The sequence below is a fragment of the Coenobita brevimanus genome, chromosome 97, assembly GCF_032717465.1.
Source record: "Coenobita brevimanus isolate Jiangsu-jjx chromosome 97, ASM3271746v2, whole genome shotgun sequence".
NCBI lineage: Eukaryota > Metazoa > Arthropoda > Malacostraca > Decapoda > Coenobitidae > Coenobita > Coenobita brevimanus.
The window spans coordinates 16,605,980-16,628,946 of NC_137050.1; the positions used below are offsets into that span (position 1 = coordinate 16,605,980).

Consider the following 22,967-nt stretch of genomic DNA (forward strand, 5'->3'; position numbering starts at 1 on the left):
GGATACATGGCGTCTGGCAGTGAATGAATGAATGAATGAATCTTCTCTGCTTTGTGATTTTTTTAGGATTGCATGTGCCATTTTGATCAGATTCAGAATGAGAAAGCTGCATAGGCTGTATAATTTATTTGTTTGTATGTTGTATTACAGGTAGTGGGATGGGAGTGACCCGTGTGACGGAAACAATGTTGTGGGAGTGTCGGCAGCTGGGTGCACATACTCCACAAGTACTTCTCAATACGCTTTTTTATTTCAACACTAAAGTTTTTAAGCTCAAGGTGAGTATGTTGTATGCTTTCAGTGCTAGTAGTTAAAGGAAGATTACTGCTTTGTGTTATTCTGGTACTGCATCAGTTTCAAGCTACCATTGTCCCCGTGGCTTATCAGCCACTTTGTGGATGCACTGCATGTCCAGTATTGTAAGCACAATAATTTTACTGTAAAAGCTAAAGTACAGGAGTGTATAATGAAATTCTTACTCATGATTTGGAGTAGCATCAGCATATAGGAGGGGAAATACCTGGACTATAATTTAACTTCATAGAAATATAGTACAGGTGTATCTTGGAAGTTCATACATTCCAAGCTAATGCTGATATTGAGGGTGCTTTCCAATTATATTTTGTTTTTATGATTGTTAACGATTAACATAGCTCAAAAGGATAAATATGGACTTGCTGTTACTGTTTTAGCTACTGTGACTTGTTGTTATCTATTTTGAGTATGTACACCTGTGATTTACTTTAATATGAGGAAGATCGTTAATTTTGCAGTTTTGTTCATATTAGGCACTGGTGGGGTTACCCAGCATTGTATGGGTAAAACCCTATGATCATGCATACTGGCATTGCCTAGAACTCTGGATGGCCACTTCCCATTTGGGAGAAGACCCTGGGGTCCCATTTTACCTCCTTGGCCCCATTTCTCTGGGGATATATTCCTCTTTGACCAGTTCTTACCATGGTCCTGTTTTCCCATTACCAACCCACCCACCCGACCATTTTGTGCACCCATCCGACCCTTTGTAGGTAATAATGATGGTTGTAGAAGTGAAAAGCTCTACGGTAATTGGCTATCGTATTTCCACCATGTTGACTTTATTATCTCTGATTCATTCTGTCTTGGCCATCAGGGCTGCCACTTTAACAAGTGTAACGTATACATCCAAATTCCTTGTGAAAAGTTACACCCATTAGACCTGTTTAGAGAGTTTCATGTGCATCCCACTTGATTTCCACAAAGGACGGACAGACAGATAGAAAAATGTTCTTTGTATACATATGTGTGTGTGTGTGTGTGTGTGTGTGTGTAAATATATATATATATATATATATATATATATATATATACAGGGTGTAACGCGACGTATGACAAAAACTTACACCAATGATCTACCATGTAATTTTGAGTATATTTTGTTCTATAAACATATGCTCTCTGCGACCCCAGTTCAGTACCCAGCATTCGGCTGTTTTGTGTAAAAGCTTCGTCTCTTGCATGTGCCGTTGGTTGAGAGCTTGGCAGGGCGACAGGAGACGAGTATTATTAGCTTATACTGTACTGTACATGAAAATCCCATATCCTATCAGTACACACGAGATTTAAGAAGAAATTTTACGTAGCCTATTGATTCTTTAACATCGTCATGCATTCACGCAATTCGTTTGCACAGATCGACTGTAATTAAGGATTAAATTCGAATTTTATGGCTTGCAAGGGAGTAGGGAGTGAGGGAGGACAGGCTGGTGTGTTGTTGCCAGTTATGTAATATTTGGTTTGTAGGATGTTGCTACCAGCATTATCAAAACATCCACAGCTCATTCAGTGAAAAAACGTTATTCTAAAGGGCGACTAGCCTCACTTTAAGTCAGGAAGAATATTATTTATCACAATTTTTCTGCTGCAAGTAAACGTGTCGCCCTTGGGTATCTCCACCTGTGTTCCTCTCTGCAGCACTGGCATCACCATCGCAGAATTCGTAAAAAAATATACGATATCTGCATATTCTTCATTGCTGTACGTACGTAGCATGCTGTTTCATGAACATGTGAAGCTGAACCCGGTGAACAACAGAACGCGGAGAACAGTATTTGAAGTGTGTGCCTCCCTTGCAAATGTTCCCGTTCAAATGACAGTGGACGCAGGGTTGCCAAGTCCTTATCAATCTCACTAGTTTAGTCCTGAAAACTTGCTAGAATGTCGCTAGATAATAAACACTGCAAAACATTGCTAGAAAATACGATAAAATCTTTAGCTAAAAATGGCAAAAGTATCCAGAATGTAGCTAGATATCATGTTGCCAGATGTTAGTGCTGCAGGTAGAAGCAAAAAATAGGTCTAGGTGCATAGTCGTTACATTGGCAATCCTGTATCACTGTTTTCACGTCAACATCATATAAAAAAAATGGTGCCACGTTTACTTGCAGCAGAAAAATTGTAATGAATAATAATATTACTCCTGATTCAAAGTGAGGCTAGTCACTCAATACAGTAATGTTCTTTCACTGAATGAGCTGTGGGTGTTATGATAATGCTAGTAGCAACATCCTACAAACCAAATATTACATAACGGCATCAACACACCAGCCTGTCCTCCCTCACTCCCTACTCCCTTGCAAGCCATAAAATTCGAATTTAATCCTTAATTACAGTCGATTTGTGCAAAAGAATTGGATGAATGCATGACAATGTTAAAGAATCAATAGACTACGTAAAGTTTCTTCTTAAAACCCGTGTGTACTGATAGAATATGGGATTTTCATGTATAGTACTGTATAAGCTAATAATACTCGTCTCTCGTCGCCCTGCCAAGCTCTCACCCAATGGCACATGCAAAAGACGAAGCTTTCACACAAAACAGCTGAATGCTGGGTACTGAACTGGGGTCGCAGAGAGCATATGTTTATAGAACAAAATATACTCAAAATTACATGGTAGATCATTGGTGTAAGCTTTTGTCACACATCGCGTTACACCCTGTATATATATTTATATATATATATATACATACAGCAAACGTCCATTAATCCGAATGGCAGTGGACCAAGAATCGTTTGGATTATCAGATTTTTCGGATTTTTAGGTGGGACCCCTAAGACACATAATTTCATGTTTAAACTAAAATTTTACCGAATGGATCACTTTTCATTCATTCATAATACAATATGGCACGTATTAACATTATTTTACGTACAGTATTACACAAATTTTTTTACTTAACCCATAAAGTCCTAATCACATCAGTTGATGCAATTTTGAGTTTTATGCCAAAATGCCCAATCGCATCAATTGAGCGGGGCCTGTAAAAAACTGCAGAGCACTTGCTCCACCCCAATTTTGATATACATGGCTTCAGGCCAATGAGAACTCGCCCCTGATGTGGCATGAGGGGGAATCGGACCAACCCGGGTGGTGGGGGGGCACCCCCCCTCTCGGCCGCCTCCATGCCACCCTTTACTCCACTCCCTCCTTGTCCCCCATCACTCACCTATCCCTCCACACACCTGCATCTCACCTCCCACCACCACCTGCATCCCTTCCCACCCTGTCTTGCCCCTCCTCCTTCCCTGCTAGTCTCATCCCCCCCCCCCAAAACCCCACCCCATCCCTCCCTCCTTGTACCTCACTACCCTTCCAACCTCCTACAGACCCTCGAGAGTTATCAGGCCTGATGTAAGTACCTGTTTCATATTATTTCTACTACTTCCCAAATTTACAATTACACCTCACTCTGTTCATTTCTAATGTCATACCTACCAGTGTCTGTCCGTACGTAGTTGGGGAATGCTATATGTTGTACTACATATGACATCTTTTTTTTTTTTTTTTTTTTTTTTTTTTCCCCCCCAGATTAGTACCTCTGATTAGTTTCTGTCTCTGAGCCAACATTTACTCTGGGTAAACACAACTGCCAGCCCTTCGTGGTCAACATATCTGCCTGTTGGTTAATTAGTTAGTTAGGGAGTCACTGCACATAACAAATAACTCATGATTCAGTGCATTGCTTACTTTTTGCACTAATTCTTTTCAACCCAATAGTTTGAGGCTGCTTATAGTTGTTACTTTTGTTCCAAATTTTGTATACGTCTCTTTTCTTCTCAACATTGCGTTACGAACACACAACACTATGCGTGACAATGTTGATTAGCTTTTTTTTTTTTTTTTCCCCCCCCCACAATGAACACACTTACGTGCATGTATGTTTCATGATTGACTACTGATTACTTATTTTTATGAATTCCTTTGTATTTTATATATATATGTCTGTGTTAGTTTTCGACAGACTTTGAAGCCTTGTAAAGCTACTCCCTGCACCTGTTTCGTCTCCCCACACCTACAAACGCACTTGTTTTCATGGCTGGTGTGATAAATTCCATTGAAATGGAGAGTTTCCACAAGGGAGTTTGGTTGTTGCTGAAATTCTTATGATAAGTGTGATGAAGTGTAATGATAATGTGATACTGTAATTGTAATGGTAAGTGTGATAAATGTGTAATGATAAGTTAGAACAGTAAAAAGAGAAATTGGAAACAAATTATTGCTTTTTTTTTCTTTCTTTCTTATGCATACATCTATAGCATTATTCAACTTTATTTATTTGAGCTAGTTGGAGAAGAACAAGGAGGATTTAGGAAGGGAAAAGGGTGTGTAGATCAGATATTTGATCTAAGATGTTTAGTGGAGAAGTATCTAGAGAAGGGAAAGAAAGTGTATACTGCCTTCATGAACTTGGAGAAAGCTTATGACAGAATAGATAGGCAAGGTATGCGGAAGGTATTAAGAATATGTGGAGTGGAGGGGAAATTGTTGAATGCTGTGAAGAGTATGTACGAAGGAGCTAGGGCTACGGTGCGAGTAGATGGTGAGCTGAGTGAATTCTTTGATCTCAATGTGGGACTGAAACAGGGTTGTGTGATGTCTTCATGGCTGTTTAATATATACATGGATGGGGTTGCAAAGGAGGTGCAAGGTAGGGTAGTGGATGTGGGGGTGGCTCTAATGAATGAGGGTGAGATTTGGAAGATTCTGGTGTTGCTGTTTGCTGATGATACAGTATTGTTGAGTGAAGATGAATGTGAGTTGCAAGGTTTGGTGAATGAATTTGGGACAGTGTGTAGGAAGAGGAATCTGAAAGTTAATGTAAACAAGAGTAAAGTTATGGTGTTTGAGAGGAATGAAGTCACAGAATGTACAGTGAATTTGGATAAGTGAGGATATGGAGAATGTGAGTGCATTCAAATTCTTGGGTAGTGTGATGAGTAAAGATGGAACTTTGGGGGATGAAGTGCATGAAAGGGTACAGCAGGGAAGGAAGGTTATTGGTTCACTGAAAGCAGTGATGAGAAATAGGGAGTTGAGTATGGAAGATAAAAAGTCACTGCATGATAGTACAGTATTGTGATCCCAACCCTGACGTATGGAAGTGAGGCGTGGACCTTGCAAGAGGGGAACAAGTCAAGAGTGAGAGCAGTAGAAATGGGTTACTTGAATGGAGCATGTGGAGTGACATGGAGGGACAGGTTGACGAATGAAGAAGTGAAGGAATGTTGTGGGGTGGATGTGGATGTGATTGAGAAGATTAGGAAAAATACACTGAGGTGGTTTGGACATGTGGAGAGAATGGAGAATGAAAGACTGACTAAGAGAGTGTATGTAGGTGAGGTGGAGGGAGGGAGAGGGAGGGGATAGACCGAGGATGAGGTGGAGGGATGGAGTTGAGAGGTATATGACGGAGGGGGGAGTGAGTTGTGGGGAGGGTAGTCAAATGGTGGGTGACAGGGCGACTTGGAGGCGTTTTGTCTATGGCCACCCTTTGTGGGATTAGGGCGTCGGACTATAGATAGATAGATAGATAGATTTTGATGTCCTTGATAGTTATAAACATTTATATGCGTCTGTGTTAGTTTTGGAGTGATTATGAGGCCATGTAGGGCTACTCCCCACACCTATTTTATCTCCCCACATCTACATACCCACCTGTTTTTGTGGCTGATATGACATATCCCACTGCAATGGAGGGTTTCCACAAGAGAATTTGGTTGTTGTCGAAATTTTTCTCCCCAAGTACCACCAAGGCCTTGTAGGCCTACTCCCCACACTAGTTATCTCCCCACACCTACAGACACGCCTGTTTTCGTGGTAGATGTTACAGAACACAGTGAGATGCTTTCTTTTCATGCGAAAAGCTTGTTATTTCCAACTCCCATACCTATAGGCCTACTCTCCACAGCCTAGTAATCTCCCCACACCTACATACACCTGTTTTCATGGTTGGTGTGGCAAAACAATTTGAAATTATCTGTTTCAATAAGAAAAATATGTAATCAAAATTTTAATGTTTTTGATTGTTTTCAAGGGGTAACTATTATAAACTTTTTCAAAACATTGACATGCAATTGTGTGGTAACCATTAGGCCTACGGGGCTACGGATTGCGTTGTCAGGTGTGTAAATTCTTCTTCTTTAGCCAGAACATGATCCGTTTGCCCTTGGTAAAAGTCATCAAAACACCCTCTAGTTGCGGTTGTGGGAGGTACCTTGCCTGAAACAGTTGCGGTCTTTAGGGGTTAATAATGTATTACTGAAGACACGAACTGTAATTAGTAAATTAAGAGATGTTATAGGTTGTTTAACTCACCAGTAATGCATAGTGTTGAAAACAGCAGTTGTAGGCAGGTAAATCCAATTAGAGAGAGTAAGTCCAGGGTTGATAAATAATATGTACGTATTGTAAAAACACAATTTGCCGTCAAATTATGGACGATTCCCCGTCAGGACAATTTCCTGTCGTTTATTTACATATCAGTTTATGTAGCAAGTACACTAGTTTTTGAATACTTGTACCTCTTCATAGTCGTTTTAAAATACTGTATACCCAGGATGTTGTAGTACAAATGGAAATTAATGAAGACAGCTATGGGTGATGCTAGAATGTAATTCAAAGTCAACTACAGCGAGGTAGAAACAAGTTAATTATTGTCTTAAAGTGCAACTTATAAATGATATCCAAAGCCTATCCTATTGAATAAACATAGACTTTGATAGATTCCCCTGAAAATTGGTTATTAAAGTATCAATAATAAGTATATTTATAGAATGACGGGGAATCGTGCAGGATGCAAATTGTCCTGACGGTGAACTGTCTTGTAATTGTTGTGACAACGAACTGACTTGATGGTGAATTATCCCGAAACCATCAGTGGATTTACCTGCCTGGTTGCTCATGCACATCAGCCAGTCATGAATATCAGCCTGCCTGACAGCCTGCACATGTTTCTTGGAGAACTCGTTTCGCAAGATATGGAAATTGATCACCTCAGCCCCACTGTAATGATTATTTTGTTCAACGAAATTCACCAGCGTATCAAAGGATACAGAAGTTTCCTTCCATGAAACTTCCATGACCACTCCGCTTGGCACTTTGGCGCATTTGGTGCCCAGTTTGAATTTTTTTATTTTGATCTTTTTTACTCTTGGAGTTTTTGTCAGCTTTCTTCAAACATTTGGATTATTGGGATTTTCAGATTATCAGTGTTCAGGTTAATGGATTTTTACTGTGTGTATATATATATATATATATATATATATATATATATATATATATATATACTGTATATATATATCATGCGTTTATAAACAGCGATTTCATAATACATGGCAACATCATGCAACTATTTTGCAGTATCAATAATTCATGAAAATATACATAATCCGCAATTGCAACTTTAAAAGTAAAGGTTTTCTGGTGCGTTTTTGAACATCTTTTATGATGTGTTTGCACAAATGATGGTTTCTTAATAATTAAAGCTGTAAAAAGGTTATATTTTCCTCTCTGTATCAGGTAGGCTAATTTAAAACCATATAAAGATCTGGGACGACTTGCCAGATGATGGTAGATTGTTTAACACCAGCACAGTTTACTTATTTTGCCCGTGGTTTTTGACGTTGTGGGAGTTTTAGCTGAATGTAAAGATTGTTGTTCTTCTTGATATCCATAACTGTGGTAAAGTGGTTTCCATTGGGATATTATCTAGGCTTACCTCCCAGTGTGGATGTGGGCCAAATAAAACTTGCCCAGCAAAGCCAGTGACACACAGACCAGCTTGGTTTCTTCATTTTCATATCCCATAATTTCCTTCACGGTGGATCACAAAGGAGTTGGAAAAGTCGCATAGAAGGCCTGTCATTGTTATTGCATGCAAATGCAGCACAATCAGACCATCATAAAGGGCAAAAAGCACCAGTAAAAAAAAACACAGCACCCCCCCCCCCCTATTTTTCGGCTACCAACAGTTTGGTTTGTCAACGTTATACTTTGGCGATTATCTTGGTGTTTACTAACGTAGAGATGAGGATTAAAATGGAAATCTTCAGTAGCTCAAATTAACAAAATTAAAGCATTTATTTTATTCACCAATGAATCACATATTAGAGCAGGGCATGAAGGGCATGCACGCGATAACCCCACCGCCTAGCTCCTCCTGCTCGTGCATTGTCTTCTCTCTGTTGGTGTGTGGTTCCGATGTGGTGTATGAGAGGATTCCCCCCGGGTTTCCTCCACCTGCCCAGTTTTACCATGGTCGATCGTAACCCTCCTAAGTCTACAACTTCTTCGAGGAAGGGAAAGTAGAAGCCAACATTAACTTACACCCAGGAGTTAGATGTAATAAAGAGGAACCCCTCCTCTATTCTTCATCCATTCAAGTAATGGTGTCAGTCATGGGTAAGAATCTTACAATATTGTTCATTTCCATGAAATGCTTTACTAATTTGTTTTCCAGGTTGTTAGAGTTCACCAGTGAGCAGGTTGATGTCAGTTTGGGGGTAAGGGGGGTAACTTTTCCAAAATGACAGACTCATAAGTAATTTTTCCCATAAAATTAGTTATTTCTAAATCGCGAAATTCTCAAATCGCGGCTTGTGCCCAGTCTCGTAAGACCGCGATTTAGGCAGTTCCACTGTATATACAGTATATGTATATATACTGTATATATATATACAACTGCCCGTGGTCCCTTCAGGCCTCTCGCACTTGCTCCTGTGGAGAGCTCTTGTGCTGCTATAATATATTGTAGTTACAGCTATGGGCAAAAAATTTTACGGAGATCCTGTGCTGGGAGTGGCATTTTCTGGTCAAAATGTGATCGCTTATTAAATATAGTAAAAGTTTTTAAATCATGATGGGACCAAGTTTTTTCACATCAGTGAATTTTTTGTGATTTTTGTGCCAATTTTGGTGCGATTTGAATGTGTAGTTTCGGCTGCCCAAAATACACACACACACACACACACACACACACACACACACACACATACAGTATACACAGATACATGGCTAGTGCCATAGGATATTAGATATATACATATGTATATTTGTTTCACATCTTTTTTTGAAGGCTCCAATATGCTTGCATGCATTGGCTTTGGTCACCTAATGGCGGCTCGTCATGCTGCTCGATCTGTGGCAGCCTCCCTGTTCAGTCCCTTAACCCTGAGGTCACACACTAATGACCTCGTCCCACATCTTTTAAGGTCTACCCCTCACAACCCCACCCCCAATATTAATGCTTCGCACTTTCTACACCCAATTATCATCCCCTATCCTCTCCACATGCCCAAACCATCTCAATCTACCTCTCCTCATCACAACACCAACACACTCCAGTCCCATCCTACCTCTCAACACTTCCATCGTAAACCCAGCCTTCCCAGGCCACAGACACAGGGACTCACTGCACATCCACCTAATTGTTGTCATTTCTGTACATTTGAGCCTCTGAATATCCTCATCCTTTACTGCCCAGGTCTCGCTACCATACAGTATTACACTTCTAACATGCTGCATACAAAGATCCCTTAGGACGAAGGGAGAGCCCTCTCAGTGTCAGGAGAGGCAACAGCTCCCTGAGCTTTTTCCATCCACTTTTCATCGTAGCCACAGAGCTAGCTCCAGTCCCACCTCCAGCACATAACATGTCTCCCAAGTAACAAAACTCATCCACACACCCAAGAGACTCACCAGCATGTTCAGTCCTTTCATGCCTGACAACCTCCACCTGCTCTCCCTGACACACTGCACACATAAAATCAGCATTACCTCGCAGTTTACCTCTAATACCACTACATCTCTTATGCACCCTGTTATCACAAACACAGCACAAGATGGAATCACTTCCCACACCCTAATGGCAAATTGCGCATGGCCACTTTCCTTCTTTGACAGTACCGTCATCAACCCTAGATATCATCACTTTTGTTTTATCTGCATTTACTCTTAAGCCCTTGTACCCCATACCATCTCTCCATTTCCTAAATCTTTCCTCCGTCTCCCTTTCACTTTCTGCAATCAACACCAAATCATCAGCATACAACATCTCCCACAGCAGTCCATTTCTGAAGTCACGTGAGAGGGTTGCAAGTATCGTGATAAACAACATGGGACCCAAAACGGACCCTTGATGCGCACCAAAATTCTCGGGAAACTCATCATTCAAATCTCCATTCACTCTGCCTGGGTGCAAGGCACCGACATATATGGCCATAACCACGCTAACCAGCCACTCCTCCATCCCAAGCTTTCTCATTGCCCACTTCACCACTCTCTAGGGACTCAGTCAAAAGTCTTCTCCAAATCCACAAAAGCAAAGGACAATTCCCTTTTCTTTCCTATATATTTTTGGTGAAGCTGTTGAACAATGAATATGGTATCAGTGGTTACCCTGCCTGACATAAACCCAAACTGCATCTCATCAATATTCACACATTCTCTAATCATACCTTCTAGAACTCTCTCCATTACCTTCATTATCTGATCTAAAAGCTTTATACCTCTATAATTTCCTCTTTCCAGGGCATTACTCTTTCCTTTGTACACATTTACAATTACACTCTTCAGCCAATCATCTGGGACAACACACTTATATATAATCATGCTTATCAGGTCAGTAACTAACCTGACTCCGATATCTCCTGAGGCCTTCAGCATTTCAGCAGTCAACCCAGACACACCTGCTGCCTTCCCCACCTGCATCCCGCCTATTGCATTACTCACAGTAGCAATGTCAATCAAAGGCCAAGGGCCAAACACTATATCTGCTGGCTCCAAATCTTCCCTGTCCCAGTCAAACTTCTCGTTCAACAACTGGCTTTAATGCCCTCTCCATGCATCTTTAATATCCCCACTCTTCATCACTACCCTTCCCACCAATCACTATATCTATCTGTCTATATATATATACATATATATATACTGTATATATATATATATATATATATATATATATATATATATATATATATATATATATACTGTATATATATATATATATATATATATAGCTATATATATAGATATATATATATATATATAGATATATATATATATATAGATAGATAGATAGATATATATATATATATATATATACACACATACATACATACATACATATACATACAGTATAGTAATCCCCGTACTATCCGGACGCCCACTTACCGGACATTGTGGGCCTGGACCTTCGGAACCCAAAAATGGCCAAAAAAAGAAAAAAATCCCCCTAAAATCCAAATTTTTTCCCACCCGTGATTTGAAATTACCGCACGGCGCTGAACATCTGCTTACACCATGGCCCCTTAACCCTTTCCTTCCTCCCCCCTCCCCCCTCCTCTGTCAGGGTTGCCATTTGTTTTTTTTTCATTACCAAATGTGGGCCAGTTTGGTTTTTAAAAATTTGTTTGGTAATGAATCAGAATAATGCATTACCAAATGGATTTTTCACATGTATGAGGATACACAGGATGGAGATGGTGGATTGTTTGCTCTCTCTGATTAATCTGCTAGCCTACATAGCATAAAAATAATCAACATGCTGGTAATTATAAGGAGAGTGATTACATGGATTTCCAGTTGTACTGTATATATAATTAGTGAAGAATAAATGCTAGCTTTCCGAATTTGGTAATGAAGAGTTAAATTTGGTAATGAAAATTGAGGAGTGTGGTAATGTGGCCATTGCGATCTGGCAACTCTTTTTCCCCGTCACCAACACTCCCAGCAGTTACTGCCTAACTTTGATCGCGAGTAGATGCTTATCGTAGTGGATGCCACATGCGCTCGTTTTTTGTGAATAAACATTGAATAAACTGCAATACCTCGCCACTAGACCACATGGGAATTTATGGTGTTGTGCAGTGTTAAGAAATTAGAATTTAGAGTGCAAAGGATTGACAGTGGATTGCGAATTGGCAGTTGAAACTGGCATGGTGCAGTTAAGAACAATGTGCAGTGTTAGACAGTTATAACTCACAATGCAAAAAATTAAGTGCAGCACAACACTGGATTACTGTACGTGCTTCAAGAGCATTTTGACCGCAAAACCTTAGAGAAAGCGGCCACAGACGTGCTGTAAGTACCCTGGCTGAGGTACAGTCGCTTCTAATTCCTCATTCTTTGGTTCCTTTTCATTTGTTTCATGCTTTATGTCCATTATTGGTGTGAAAAGGGTCTTAAATAGGTTTAAATAGGTGCTATGCATGTCCAGTAGGGAGTTGTATAGGTGTTTTTCCGAGTCAGGCTAGGTTAGGGTCCATAAGTACAAGTCCAGGAGGCTGGGGCCCACTTTCCGGATGGGACCACTTTCCGGACATGCCTTTGGCTCTGTTACATTGGATAGTGGAGGGATTACTGTATATATATATATACAGTATATATAGGCCGGTCCTGCAGTGGATACTCAAATGGCTGATGATGATGAAGATATATATATATATATATATATATACACACACACACACACACACACACACACACACACACACACACAGTACCCTCGCATCCAGCACAGTAATATTGTCATGCATGGGTCCCATGTTGGACGAAAAACGTGTTGGACAAACAACAGAGCTTATGGGGAGAAGTGAATTATGTCAACAACCCTAGGAAGAGTCACCCTAAATACCTACCATATACCTATACATATATTGAAACTACTGTAATTATAATAAATGGTACTGTACTATGAATGATAACTAACCTTTTAGGACAGTGTTGGTGGGCCTGCTGGGAATGGAAGGTGATATTCGAGGCTGTAGGTAGTCCTACTGGGTCCCTGGAGGATGGCTGCTGGTGTCACTAACAGATAATGGCTGCTGCTCCTCCTCAACCTCCCTCATAAATCCTTTGAAATTTCTCTCCCCTTTCTTCTGCCTCTCGATGAATTCTAGCTTGGTGGCCTGAGGGAGGTGCCACTGCTTCTTGGGGTTCTCAGAAGGCTTCCTAGGCATCATGAGCAGGGTAAAATGCAGTAGCAAGGGCAGAAAATGCAGCGAGATAAAAGCACCGTCCAATGTGAATTATGCGACTGAATGGCACTGTGGCGGGAGAAATTTAAACAAAACATCACGTGAGAGCAGAAGTGTTTTTCATTGGGTGACATCACAATCACGTCATGATAGCAAGTGGGGGATTCTACTTGATCGGAAGTTTTGATTGGCTGTCAGCGTCACGGGAATGTCCAATATGACCGTGTTGGACCAGGGGTATTTGTGCTAGAGGCAAACTCTGCGGATTTCGCCCACTTCTCGGAGCTCCGTCAGTGTTATGCTTACGCACGCGTTTTACAGTACTTAAATCGTACTAATTTTTTGCTCTCCATGCTGGACGCGAATCGTGCTGGACAAACGCGTGATGAACGCGAAGGTACTGTGTATATATATATATATAAACTTCTTGGTGGTGGGATGAGGGTGTAGAAGCTGCAGTTAAGGAGAAAGGAAGGCTTTTCTGGGAATGGAAGAAGGGTGGTAGCAAGGTGGAATACTTGGCCACCAAGCGCGGGGCTAGAAGAGAGGTATACAGGGCAAAGTCATCACAGAGACTTTTATTTGATAACCTAAATCATGGGGAAAGGAAAAATATGATATTTAAGGTGGCAGTTCAGATGAAGAGGGATAATTGGGATATTATAGGAGAGCAGTGTGTGAAGAATAATGAAGGAAGGGTAGTGGTGGACAGTGGGGATATTAAAGATGCATGGAGAGAGCATTATAGCCAGTTGTTAAATGAGGAGCTTGACTGGGACAGGGAAGGTTTGGAGCTAGCAGATCCAGTATTTGGCCCTTGGCCTTTGATTGACACTGCTACTGTGAGTGAAGCAACAGGCAGGATGCGGGAGGGGAAGGCAGCAGGTGTGTCTGGGTTGACCACCAAAATGTTGAAGGCCTCAGGGGATATAGGGGTGAGGTTAGTCACTAACCTGATAAATATGATTATATATGAGTGTGTTGTCCCAGATGATTGGTTGAAGAGTGCAATTATAAATGTGTACAAAAGGAAGGGTGATACCCTGGAATGAGGAAATTATAGATCAGATAATGAAGGTAGTGGAGAGAGTTCTAGAAGGTATGATTAGAGAAAGAGTGAATATTGATGAGATGCAGCTTGGGTTTATGCCAGGTAGGGGGACCACTGATGTCAAATTCATTGTTCGACAGCTTCAGGAAAAATATATTGGGAAGAAAAGGGATCTGTATTTTGTTTTTGTTGATTTGGAAAAGGCCTTTGAGAGTCCCTAGAGAGGTGGTGAAATGGGCAATGAGAAAGCTTGGGATGAAGGAGTGGCTGGTTAGGGTGGTTATGGCCATGTATGTGGGTGCTCCCACCCAGGTAAGAGTGAATGATTTGAGTGATGAGTTTTCTGTGAATGTTGGTGTGCATCAGGGGTCAGTTTTGAGTCCCATGTTGTTTATTATGGTACTTGATGCCCTCTCACATGACTTTAGAAATGGACTGTTGTGGGAGATGTTGTATGCTGATGATCTGGTGTTGATTGCAGAGAATGAAAGGGAGGCGGAGGAAAGATTTAGGAAGTGAAAAGATGGTATGGGGCATTAGGGCTTAAGGGTAAATGCAGATAAAACAAAAGTGTTGATATCTAGGGTTGGTGGCGGTACAGTCAAAGAAGAGGGAGAGTGGCCATGTGTGGTTTGCCACAAGGGCATAGGAAGTAATTCCATCTTGTGTAGTGTTTGTGATAAATGGGTGCACAAGAGATGTAGTGGTATAAGAGGTAGACTGCGAGATAATGCTGATTTTATGTGTGTGGTGTTTCAGGGAGAGCAGGTGGAGATTGTCAGGTGTGAAAGGATTGAACTTGCTGGTGAGTCTCTTGAGTGTGTGAATGAGTTTTGTTATTTGGGAGACATGTTATATGCTGGAGGCGGGGCTGGAGCTAGCTCTGTGGCTAGGGTGAGGGGTGGTTGGAAGAAGGTCAGGGAGCTGTTGCCTCTCCTGACATTGAGAGGACTCTCCCTACGTGCTAAGGGGTCTTTGTATGCAGCATGTGTTAGGAGTGTGATGCTGTATGGTAGTGAGACCTGGGGAGTAGAGGAAGAGGATATTTGCAGGCTCAAATGAAAAGAAATGACAATGATTAGATGGATGTGCAGTGCATCCCTGCATGCAAGGCCTGGGGAGGCTGGGTTTATGATGGAAAAGTTGAGAGGTAGGATGGGACTGGAGTGTATTCGTGTTGTGGTGAGGAGAGGTAGATTGAGATGGTTCGGGTATGTGGAGAGGATGGGGGATGATAACTGGGTGCAGGTGAGAAGTGTTAATATTGGGGGTGGGGATGTGAGGGGTCGACCTTAACAGACGTGGGACGAGGTCATTAAGTGTGACCTCAGGGTTAAGGGACTGAACAAGGAGGCTGCCATGGATCGTGCAGGATGGAGAGCTGCCATTAGGTGACCAAGGCTGACGCATGCAAGCATGTTGGAGCCTTCAAAAACGAAACGATATATATATATATATATATATATATATATATATATATAAAAATATATATATATATATATATATATATATATATATATATATATATATATATATATATATATATATATATATATATATATAGTTGTGAAGGGGATTTGCCAGCTGGGTGCTCGAGAAGCTTCTTGGCGTTTCGTGTAAGGTAGCTAGTTCCGGTTCTGGTACGAGTCATCGGAGTTGCCAGTTTGCCAGTTGTTTGTGAGCGTAGTTATTTCGTAAGTTATGGATTTATTTTTATGCTCTTTTTCTTTATAATTTTTTATTTGAGTGATTGCATGTTAAATTATGTAGTTTAAATTTGTATGGTTAATGATTTAGAGTGTTTTGTAATGTGAGACAATTCTGCATGTTTTGATGTGTCTGAGTTGGCAACTGTTCCTTGTCAAGAGTATACTCATAAAATGTAGACGTTTCTTGAATAATGCAAGCTTACATAAGAAGAGATTATTACAAGTTTAGTGAGGTGTCAAGTCAGTTTGAGTAAAGTGCAGTCGGTTTTGGTTCAGTTTGAGTGTAGTGCAGTATCAGTGCAGTGCTGTTAGTGAAGTTTGTGAAGAGTTGCTGGCAAGCATTAAGTGTAATTACTGTCAGTGAAGATTATTTTCAGTACAGTACTTGTGTAATAAGTGAAGTGTTAGCAAGCATTAAGTGTACTAACAGTGAAGTGTTCGCAAGCATTAAGTGTACTAACAGTGAAGTGTTCGCAAGCATTAAGTGTACTAACAGTGAAGTGTTCGCAAGCATTAAGTGTACTAACAGTGAAGTGTTTGCAAGCATTAAGTGTAATAGCAGTTAGTAAAGTGTGTATATCTCCAGTGCTTGTGAGAACAGTGAAGTTGAAAAGCATTAATTGGAATTATTTGGAAAATAAAGACAGTGAACTTTAAGGTGGCAGTGTTTATTTTCGCCTCAGCTGATCTTGTGTACTGCACACCTAAAGGCTGACCATAGGGAGAACAACTCACTGGGCAATGCCCTTCCTGTATTGAACTACTGCTGTTGGAGGCTGTGGCAGTGTGGGGACTGGGATGTAACTATATATATATATATATATATATATATATATATATATATATACAGTAATCCCTCCAATATCCGACGTAATAGAGCCATAGGCAGGTCCGGATAGTGGTTCTGTCCGGATGTTGGGCCCCAGCTCATGGACATGTACTTATGGACCCTAACTCAGAGAAACACCTATATAACTCCCTCTGGACATGCATAGCACCTATTTAAGATCCAAATAACACCAATAAGGCACATAAAAGACTGAAATAAATGCAAAAGAAGCATAAAATGAGGTTTTTGAGGTAGGTTCATACAATATTCAACATTTTGGTTACTTACAAGTCCCTGGCTCCTGGACTGGTACTTATGGACCCTAACCTAGCCTAACTCAAAAAAACACCTTCCTACTGCACATGCATAGCTCCTAACACCCTATTCACACCAATAAAGGACATTAAAGAGTGAAATGAGGTGTTTGAGGTAAGTATAGTATGGAAAAAAGTACAGTATGAAACATTCTGCCTACTTACAGCAAGTCCATGGCCATCTCGATGAATAACCGCCTCCTCTCAGACTCTGACAGTAAGAAGGATTTCCTGAAGCACTTGCAGTACACTGTTCATGAAGTCTTGCACTGAACTTAGTCATTCGCACTCAGAAGTCCGTTGTCTTCACAGTGTGCACTCTTGTCTAACTTAGGCTCCATTGTAACTTACTAAGTGTTGCACTCTGCACTTTAATTTTTCCCACTCTTCTAACCATTTTCTAAAGCAAAAACAAACAAGTCTATTTACGTTAAATTTAGTTCAGAAATTGTCTTTTCACTCACAACTGTAAATCCTTAACACAACACACTGTTTTTTTCACTGCACAACACTGTAAATTCCTGTGTGGTCTAGTGGAGAAGTTCTTGCTGTTTAATCACTGTCAGAGTCTGAGAGTATGACTGGCAGGCGACCTAGGGGTGCGTAGCTGGGTTGTGGTGATGGCGTACCCACTGCAGACGTCTCTGAAGATAGACGCAAACTTACGTCGAGCGGTGACTCCACCGTGGCTGATGTGCTGGGCTGTGGCTCGGAGCATGAGGGCCTGTCTTGAGGAGGCAGCAGAGTGGAGCCAGGGCTGGGCACAGCGGGGGTCATGGGCCTGAAAAAACTGTCAGTCATTGATTGACGCAAGGAACGATGATTCTGACAATTGATGATGCGCTGCCTGAAAGCACGCACTTCCTCCACAAGTCCCAAGGGCCCCATCTCCCTGTCGCAGTCTGGGTGTTCCAGGTAGTCGAGAACAAACTCTAGGTGTTCCCGGAGTGCGCTCAGCTTGGGGATGGCTGGAATAGTGTCATGCTGAGAGGAGTCCGCATCATCGTCGCATTCCTCATCGGAATCTTCAAGCTGGGTACTGACACCTGCAACTGAAGATGCGATCTCGATATCAGACAATGTCTGATACCCAGGATCGCCCTTGTCGTCATCCAACCACTCACGCACATCGTCCACATCAACATCGTCTCCATGCGTACGTAGACGTGCTTGGAAGTCATCCACGTCAAAACCTAGGAAATCGTACTCCACATCCGTTCCGAGAAGCAGACGAGACCAACCATTTTCTAGAGTCTTGACAGGGACTTCCTTCCATGCACTGGCCCAGTTGTAGATTGCAGACTTGATGTTGTAGTGGCGAAGGTTTTCTAAAGTCCGTTGGCCTCGCGTGTCCCGTCCCTTCCTGCGCTTGTCCTCATCCTCAAGAACAACCATCACCTCGTCCAGGAACTTCCTTCGGTATAGGCGCTTTGTTGCCACGATCACTCCTTGGTCCATTGGTTGGATGAGAGCAGTCGTATTAGGTGGCAGAAACATGCACCTAATGCGGCCATTCTCAGCCACCAAGTCCTTGTTGCACAGGTGGGCAGGTGCATTGTCGAGGAGAAGGAGGGCCTTTACCTGGTCGCGCAGGATTCCCAGTGTCTTCGTCTGGTAATGTATGACCTCCTTGACGAAGTGACGGTGGAACCAGTCTTTGAAGATCTGGGCTGTAAACCATGCCTTCAAAGAATGGTACCAGATGACAGGAAGGACATCCATCACCCCACGAAGACACCGAGGCTGCTTTGCACGGCCAACAATAACGGGCTTAAGCCAGTGCATGCCGTTAGCACTGGCACAACACAAAGCATATATCCGTTGCTTGGAGAGCTTGCGGCCAGGTACACGCTTCTCCGTCTCCTCGGCTAGAGTGTTCGTCGGCAAAGAGCGATAGAATAAACCAGTTTCGTCAGCATTGTAGACTTGACCGAGAGTGAGGCCCTCCCTGTCGATCAAGCCCTTCACCTTGTGCCGAAACTCGTCAACTCCATCCTCTTTAGCGTCCAAAGCTTTGCCATGAGCTTTACGGTTGGTAAGGCCACGTCGTAACTTGAACGCGAAGAGCCAACCAAATCAACGTGGAGCGGTCGACTTCAGCAAACTTGGGAGTAAACATCACCTTCCTCTCCACGTTGCGTTTGCTTCTCGACGAGAAGTCAGCCGTGTACTGCATGAGTTTGTCTCGGGATCACTTGATATCGAACAAAGTAGATCGGGCCTGGTTGAACTCGCGGAGGATGCGGGAAGAAGGCCACCCCGCATCTACTTTCTCCAAATCTCCCGTTTCTTCTCCAGAGTCAACACCACTCTCTTCCTCTTCTCAGGCGGCGAGGCCATCATCACACACACTAATAAGAGGCACGAGAGCAGCAGGAGTGCCTGCAGCAGGTAAGGAACCACCACAAAAGCGAGCACGTGGGCAGCCATGACGATGAGCGTGCACTCACGGCGAGAGACAGGTGGAAAGTGGGGAGGATCCAGGGGTGCTCTATCGGACGTCGGAGGAATGACGCGCCACAACAAAGCTGTCCCGCACCCCGCATGCCAAGTTCAAATTACGGGTGGGATTTTTTTTTTTTTTTTTTTTTTTTTTTTTTTTTTTTTGGGAATATTGGATCCCGGGACGATTATGTCCGGTTAGTGGGGATGTTCGGATATTGGGCGTTCGGATATTAGAGGGATTACTGTATATATATACAGTATATTGATAGATAGATAGATATACAGATGTATATATATGAGGTGCTACCCAAAAGTTCCAGTAATTTGAATATTGTAGGAAAATAAGTTACCTTACCTCCTAGTTCTCACTGTCGCCTTACAAGTAGTCCCCTTGGGCATGTATACAGTGGTCCCAGTGTTTTTTCCACGAATACATGCATCCCTGGAAGGCTTCAGATGTGATGGTCTTGAGCACCTCCTGCGATTCTGTCTGGATCTCCTCAGTTGAGTCAAATCGACCCCTTTTCAGTTGTAATTTCAGCTTGGGAAACAGGAAAAAGTCGCAGGGACAAGGTTATGCAGATAAGGTGGGTGGGGAATGATTATCGTGTTAGTGGAAGCCAGAAACTGCCGGACAACAATTGATGTGTGGGCAGGGGCATTGTCATAATGCAGGACCCAGTCCTTGTTCTTCCACTGTTCTGGATGTTTGAGGCAGATGTTCTTCCTCTGTTGCTGTAAAACTTCACAGTAAAACTTTCCACTGACAGATTGACCGGGTGGGACGAATTTCTTGTGAACAATCCCTTGGATATCGAAGAAAAAATCATCATCAACTTGACATTGCTGCAAACTTGATGCGCTTTTTTCAGCCTCGGTGAATTGGGAGACTTCCATTGCTATGACTGTTGCTTTTTCTCCGGGTCATAACCATAAACCCATGATTCATCACCAATTATGACCTTGGAGATGAAGCTGGTGCCAACTCTGACCAGATTCTTGAGCTCCCTGCAAACTGCAATACGATGTTCCTTGTGCTCGTCACTCAGCAGTCTTGGCACAAATTTTTGCAGCGATGCTCCTCGTGCCCAACACGTGCGGCAAAATGCTTTGCACGCTTCCGTACGACAGTCCAACGATATCACAAACATCATGGATAGTTCGTCTACAATCTGCAGGGATAGCCTGACAAATACTTCCAACATTTTCTGGTGTTGTTGCCACTGACGGTTGTCCAGAACGGTCATCGTCTTCGATGAATGTTCATCCTTCCTTGAACCGCATGTACCAGAAAAATGTTCTGCTCTGGGACATGGCATTGTCACGAAAGGGTTGCTGAAGCAACCGGTGAGTTTCTGCAGCTGTCTTGTTGATCTTGAAGCAGAGCTTGATGCAGGTTCTTTGTTCTGTGAGATTTGCCATTGCAAAACTGCCAAACCACCTACACACCGCATTATAATAGTAAGCGTAGCTCGACAGCACATCCTATCACAGACATGGCCCGGGCCACACTGACGCACAAGGGGTGCTGCTGACTCCTCCTAGCGGCAAAAGGCAAAACTGCAAACAGTTGGCTCCCTCTTTTTCAAATTACTGGAACTTTTGGGTAGCACCTTGTGTATATATATATATATATATATATATATATATATATATATATATATATAGTACGTCCTCCAATTTTGCAAGAATAATATCAACAAAAACCCCCTCCAAGATCTGACGTAATAGAGCCCAAGCAACATCCGGGACTTAGTCTTGTCTGGGACTTGGCCAAAATGCCCCTGGACAGGTATTTATAGACCCCAACCAAACCTATCTTTGAAAGTCACCTAGATAACTCCCTACCAGACATGCACAGCACCTATTTCAGACCCTGTTCACACAAATAAGGGACAGAAACCATAAAATAAATGAAAAAGAACCAGAGAATGAGAAAGCAGAAGTCTATCTATCTATCTGTTGCCAGACACCTCAATCCCACACGGGGTGGCCACAAACAAATCGCCTCCACGTCGTCCTGTCCCCCACCATTTCACTGCCCTGCTCCCAACTCATACCCCCCTCTCTCATATACCTCTCCACTCCATCCCTCCATCTCATCCTCGGTCTCCCCCTCCTTCCCCCCTCCACCTCACTCACATGCACTTTCTTCATCAGTCTCTCACCCTCCATCCTCTCCACATGGCCAAATCACCTCTGTGTGTTCCTCCTAATGCTTCCTATCACATCCACATCCACACCACAAAGCTCCTTTATATCCTCCTTTGTCAGCCTGTCTCTCCATGTGATTCCACAGGCTCCTCTTAAATAACTCATTTCCACTGCTCTCACTCTTGACTTGTGTCTTTCCAACAACATCCAAGCTTCACTTCCATATGTTAGAGTTGGTATCACAATACTGTCATGTAGTAACTTTTTCACTTCCATGCCTACTTCCCTGATTAAAGAAAATATTTAGCAGTGTACAGGGTACTTATGACACGCCCATGGCCATCGCAAAGATTAACCCACCTCCTCTATGGCTCTGACAGTGGTGAAGGTGCACTTGAAGCACGTACAATAATCCAGTGTTGCGCTGCACTTAATCCTTTGGACTGTGAATTATAATTTTTTAACACTGCACATTCTGTTCTTACTTGCACACGCCAGTTGCAACACGCCACCTTGTCCAAGATATCCCTCTTCTTCTGCAGAGTCAGAACCACCCGTTTCCTCTTCTTGGGTGGCTGGGCCATCGTCACACACACACAAGTAAGAGGCAGTAGAGGAACTGCAGGGCCTGCAGCAGGTAGGGCACCACCACAAAAGTGAGCACGTGGGCAGCTATGACGACGAGTGTGCAGTCACAACGGTAGGTAGGTGGGAAGTGGCGAGGATGCAGGGGCGCTCCTGTGGATGTCGTCAGAACTACGTGCCAAAACACAGCTGTACATCACTGTGTGGCAAATTTAGAGTTGAGATGAACACGTATTGGCCTTTTTTTTTTTTTTTTTTTTTTTTTTTGTGTCCCAGATCATTTTGGACGTTCGTCCAGATGGCCTTTTGTCTGGATATCATAGGGAATATCCGAGACTTGGAATAATGGACCCGAGCCCAAAATATCCGGGACTTGGGGTGTCCGGGTATTAGAGGGGTTACTGTATATATGATTAATATATATATATATATATATATATATATATATATATATATATATATATATATGTATATATATATATACACGTATATATATATTATATATACTGTTTATACACCCACCGCAAATTGACTTAGGACCTACACACAGAATTGCTATGAGAGAGTTTTCTGTCTGTGCTTTGT

At 42.3% G+C, this 22,967-nt stretch overlaps 1 protein-coding gene across 1 annotated transcript in view; it reads left to right on the forward strand.

Moving 5' to 3' along the window:
* The window catches only part of woc (zinc finger protein without children), a 125,329-nt gene that overhangs the window by 85,727 nt on the left and 16,635 nt on the right, over positions 1–22,967 (forward strand). Inside the window, exon 7 of the mRNA XM_080283384.1 lies at positions 151–278. Coding sequence (XP_080139510.1) covers positions 151–278 — 128 coding nt within the window. The remainder of the gene's footprint in view (positions 1–150; positions 279–22,967) is intronic.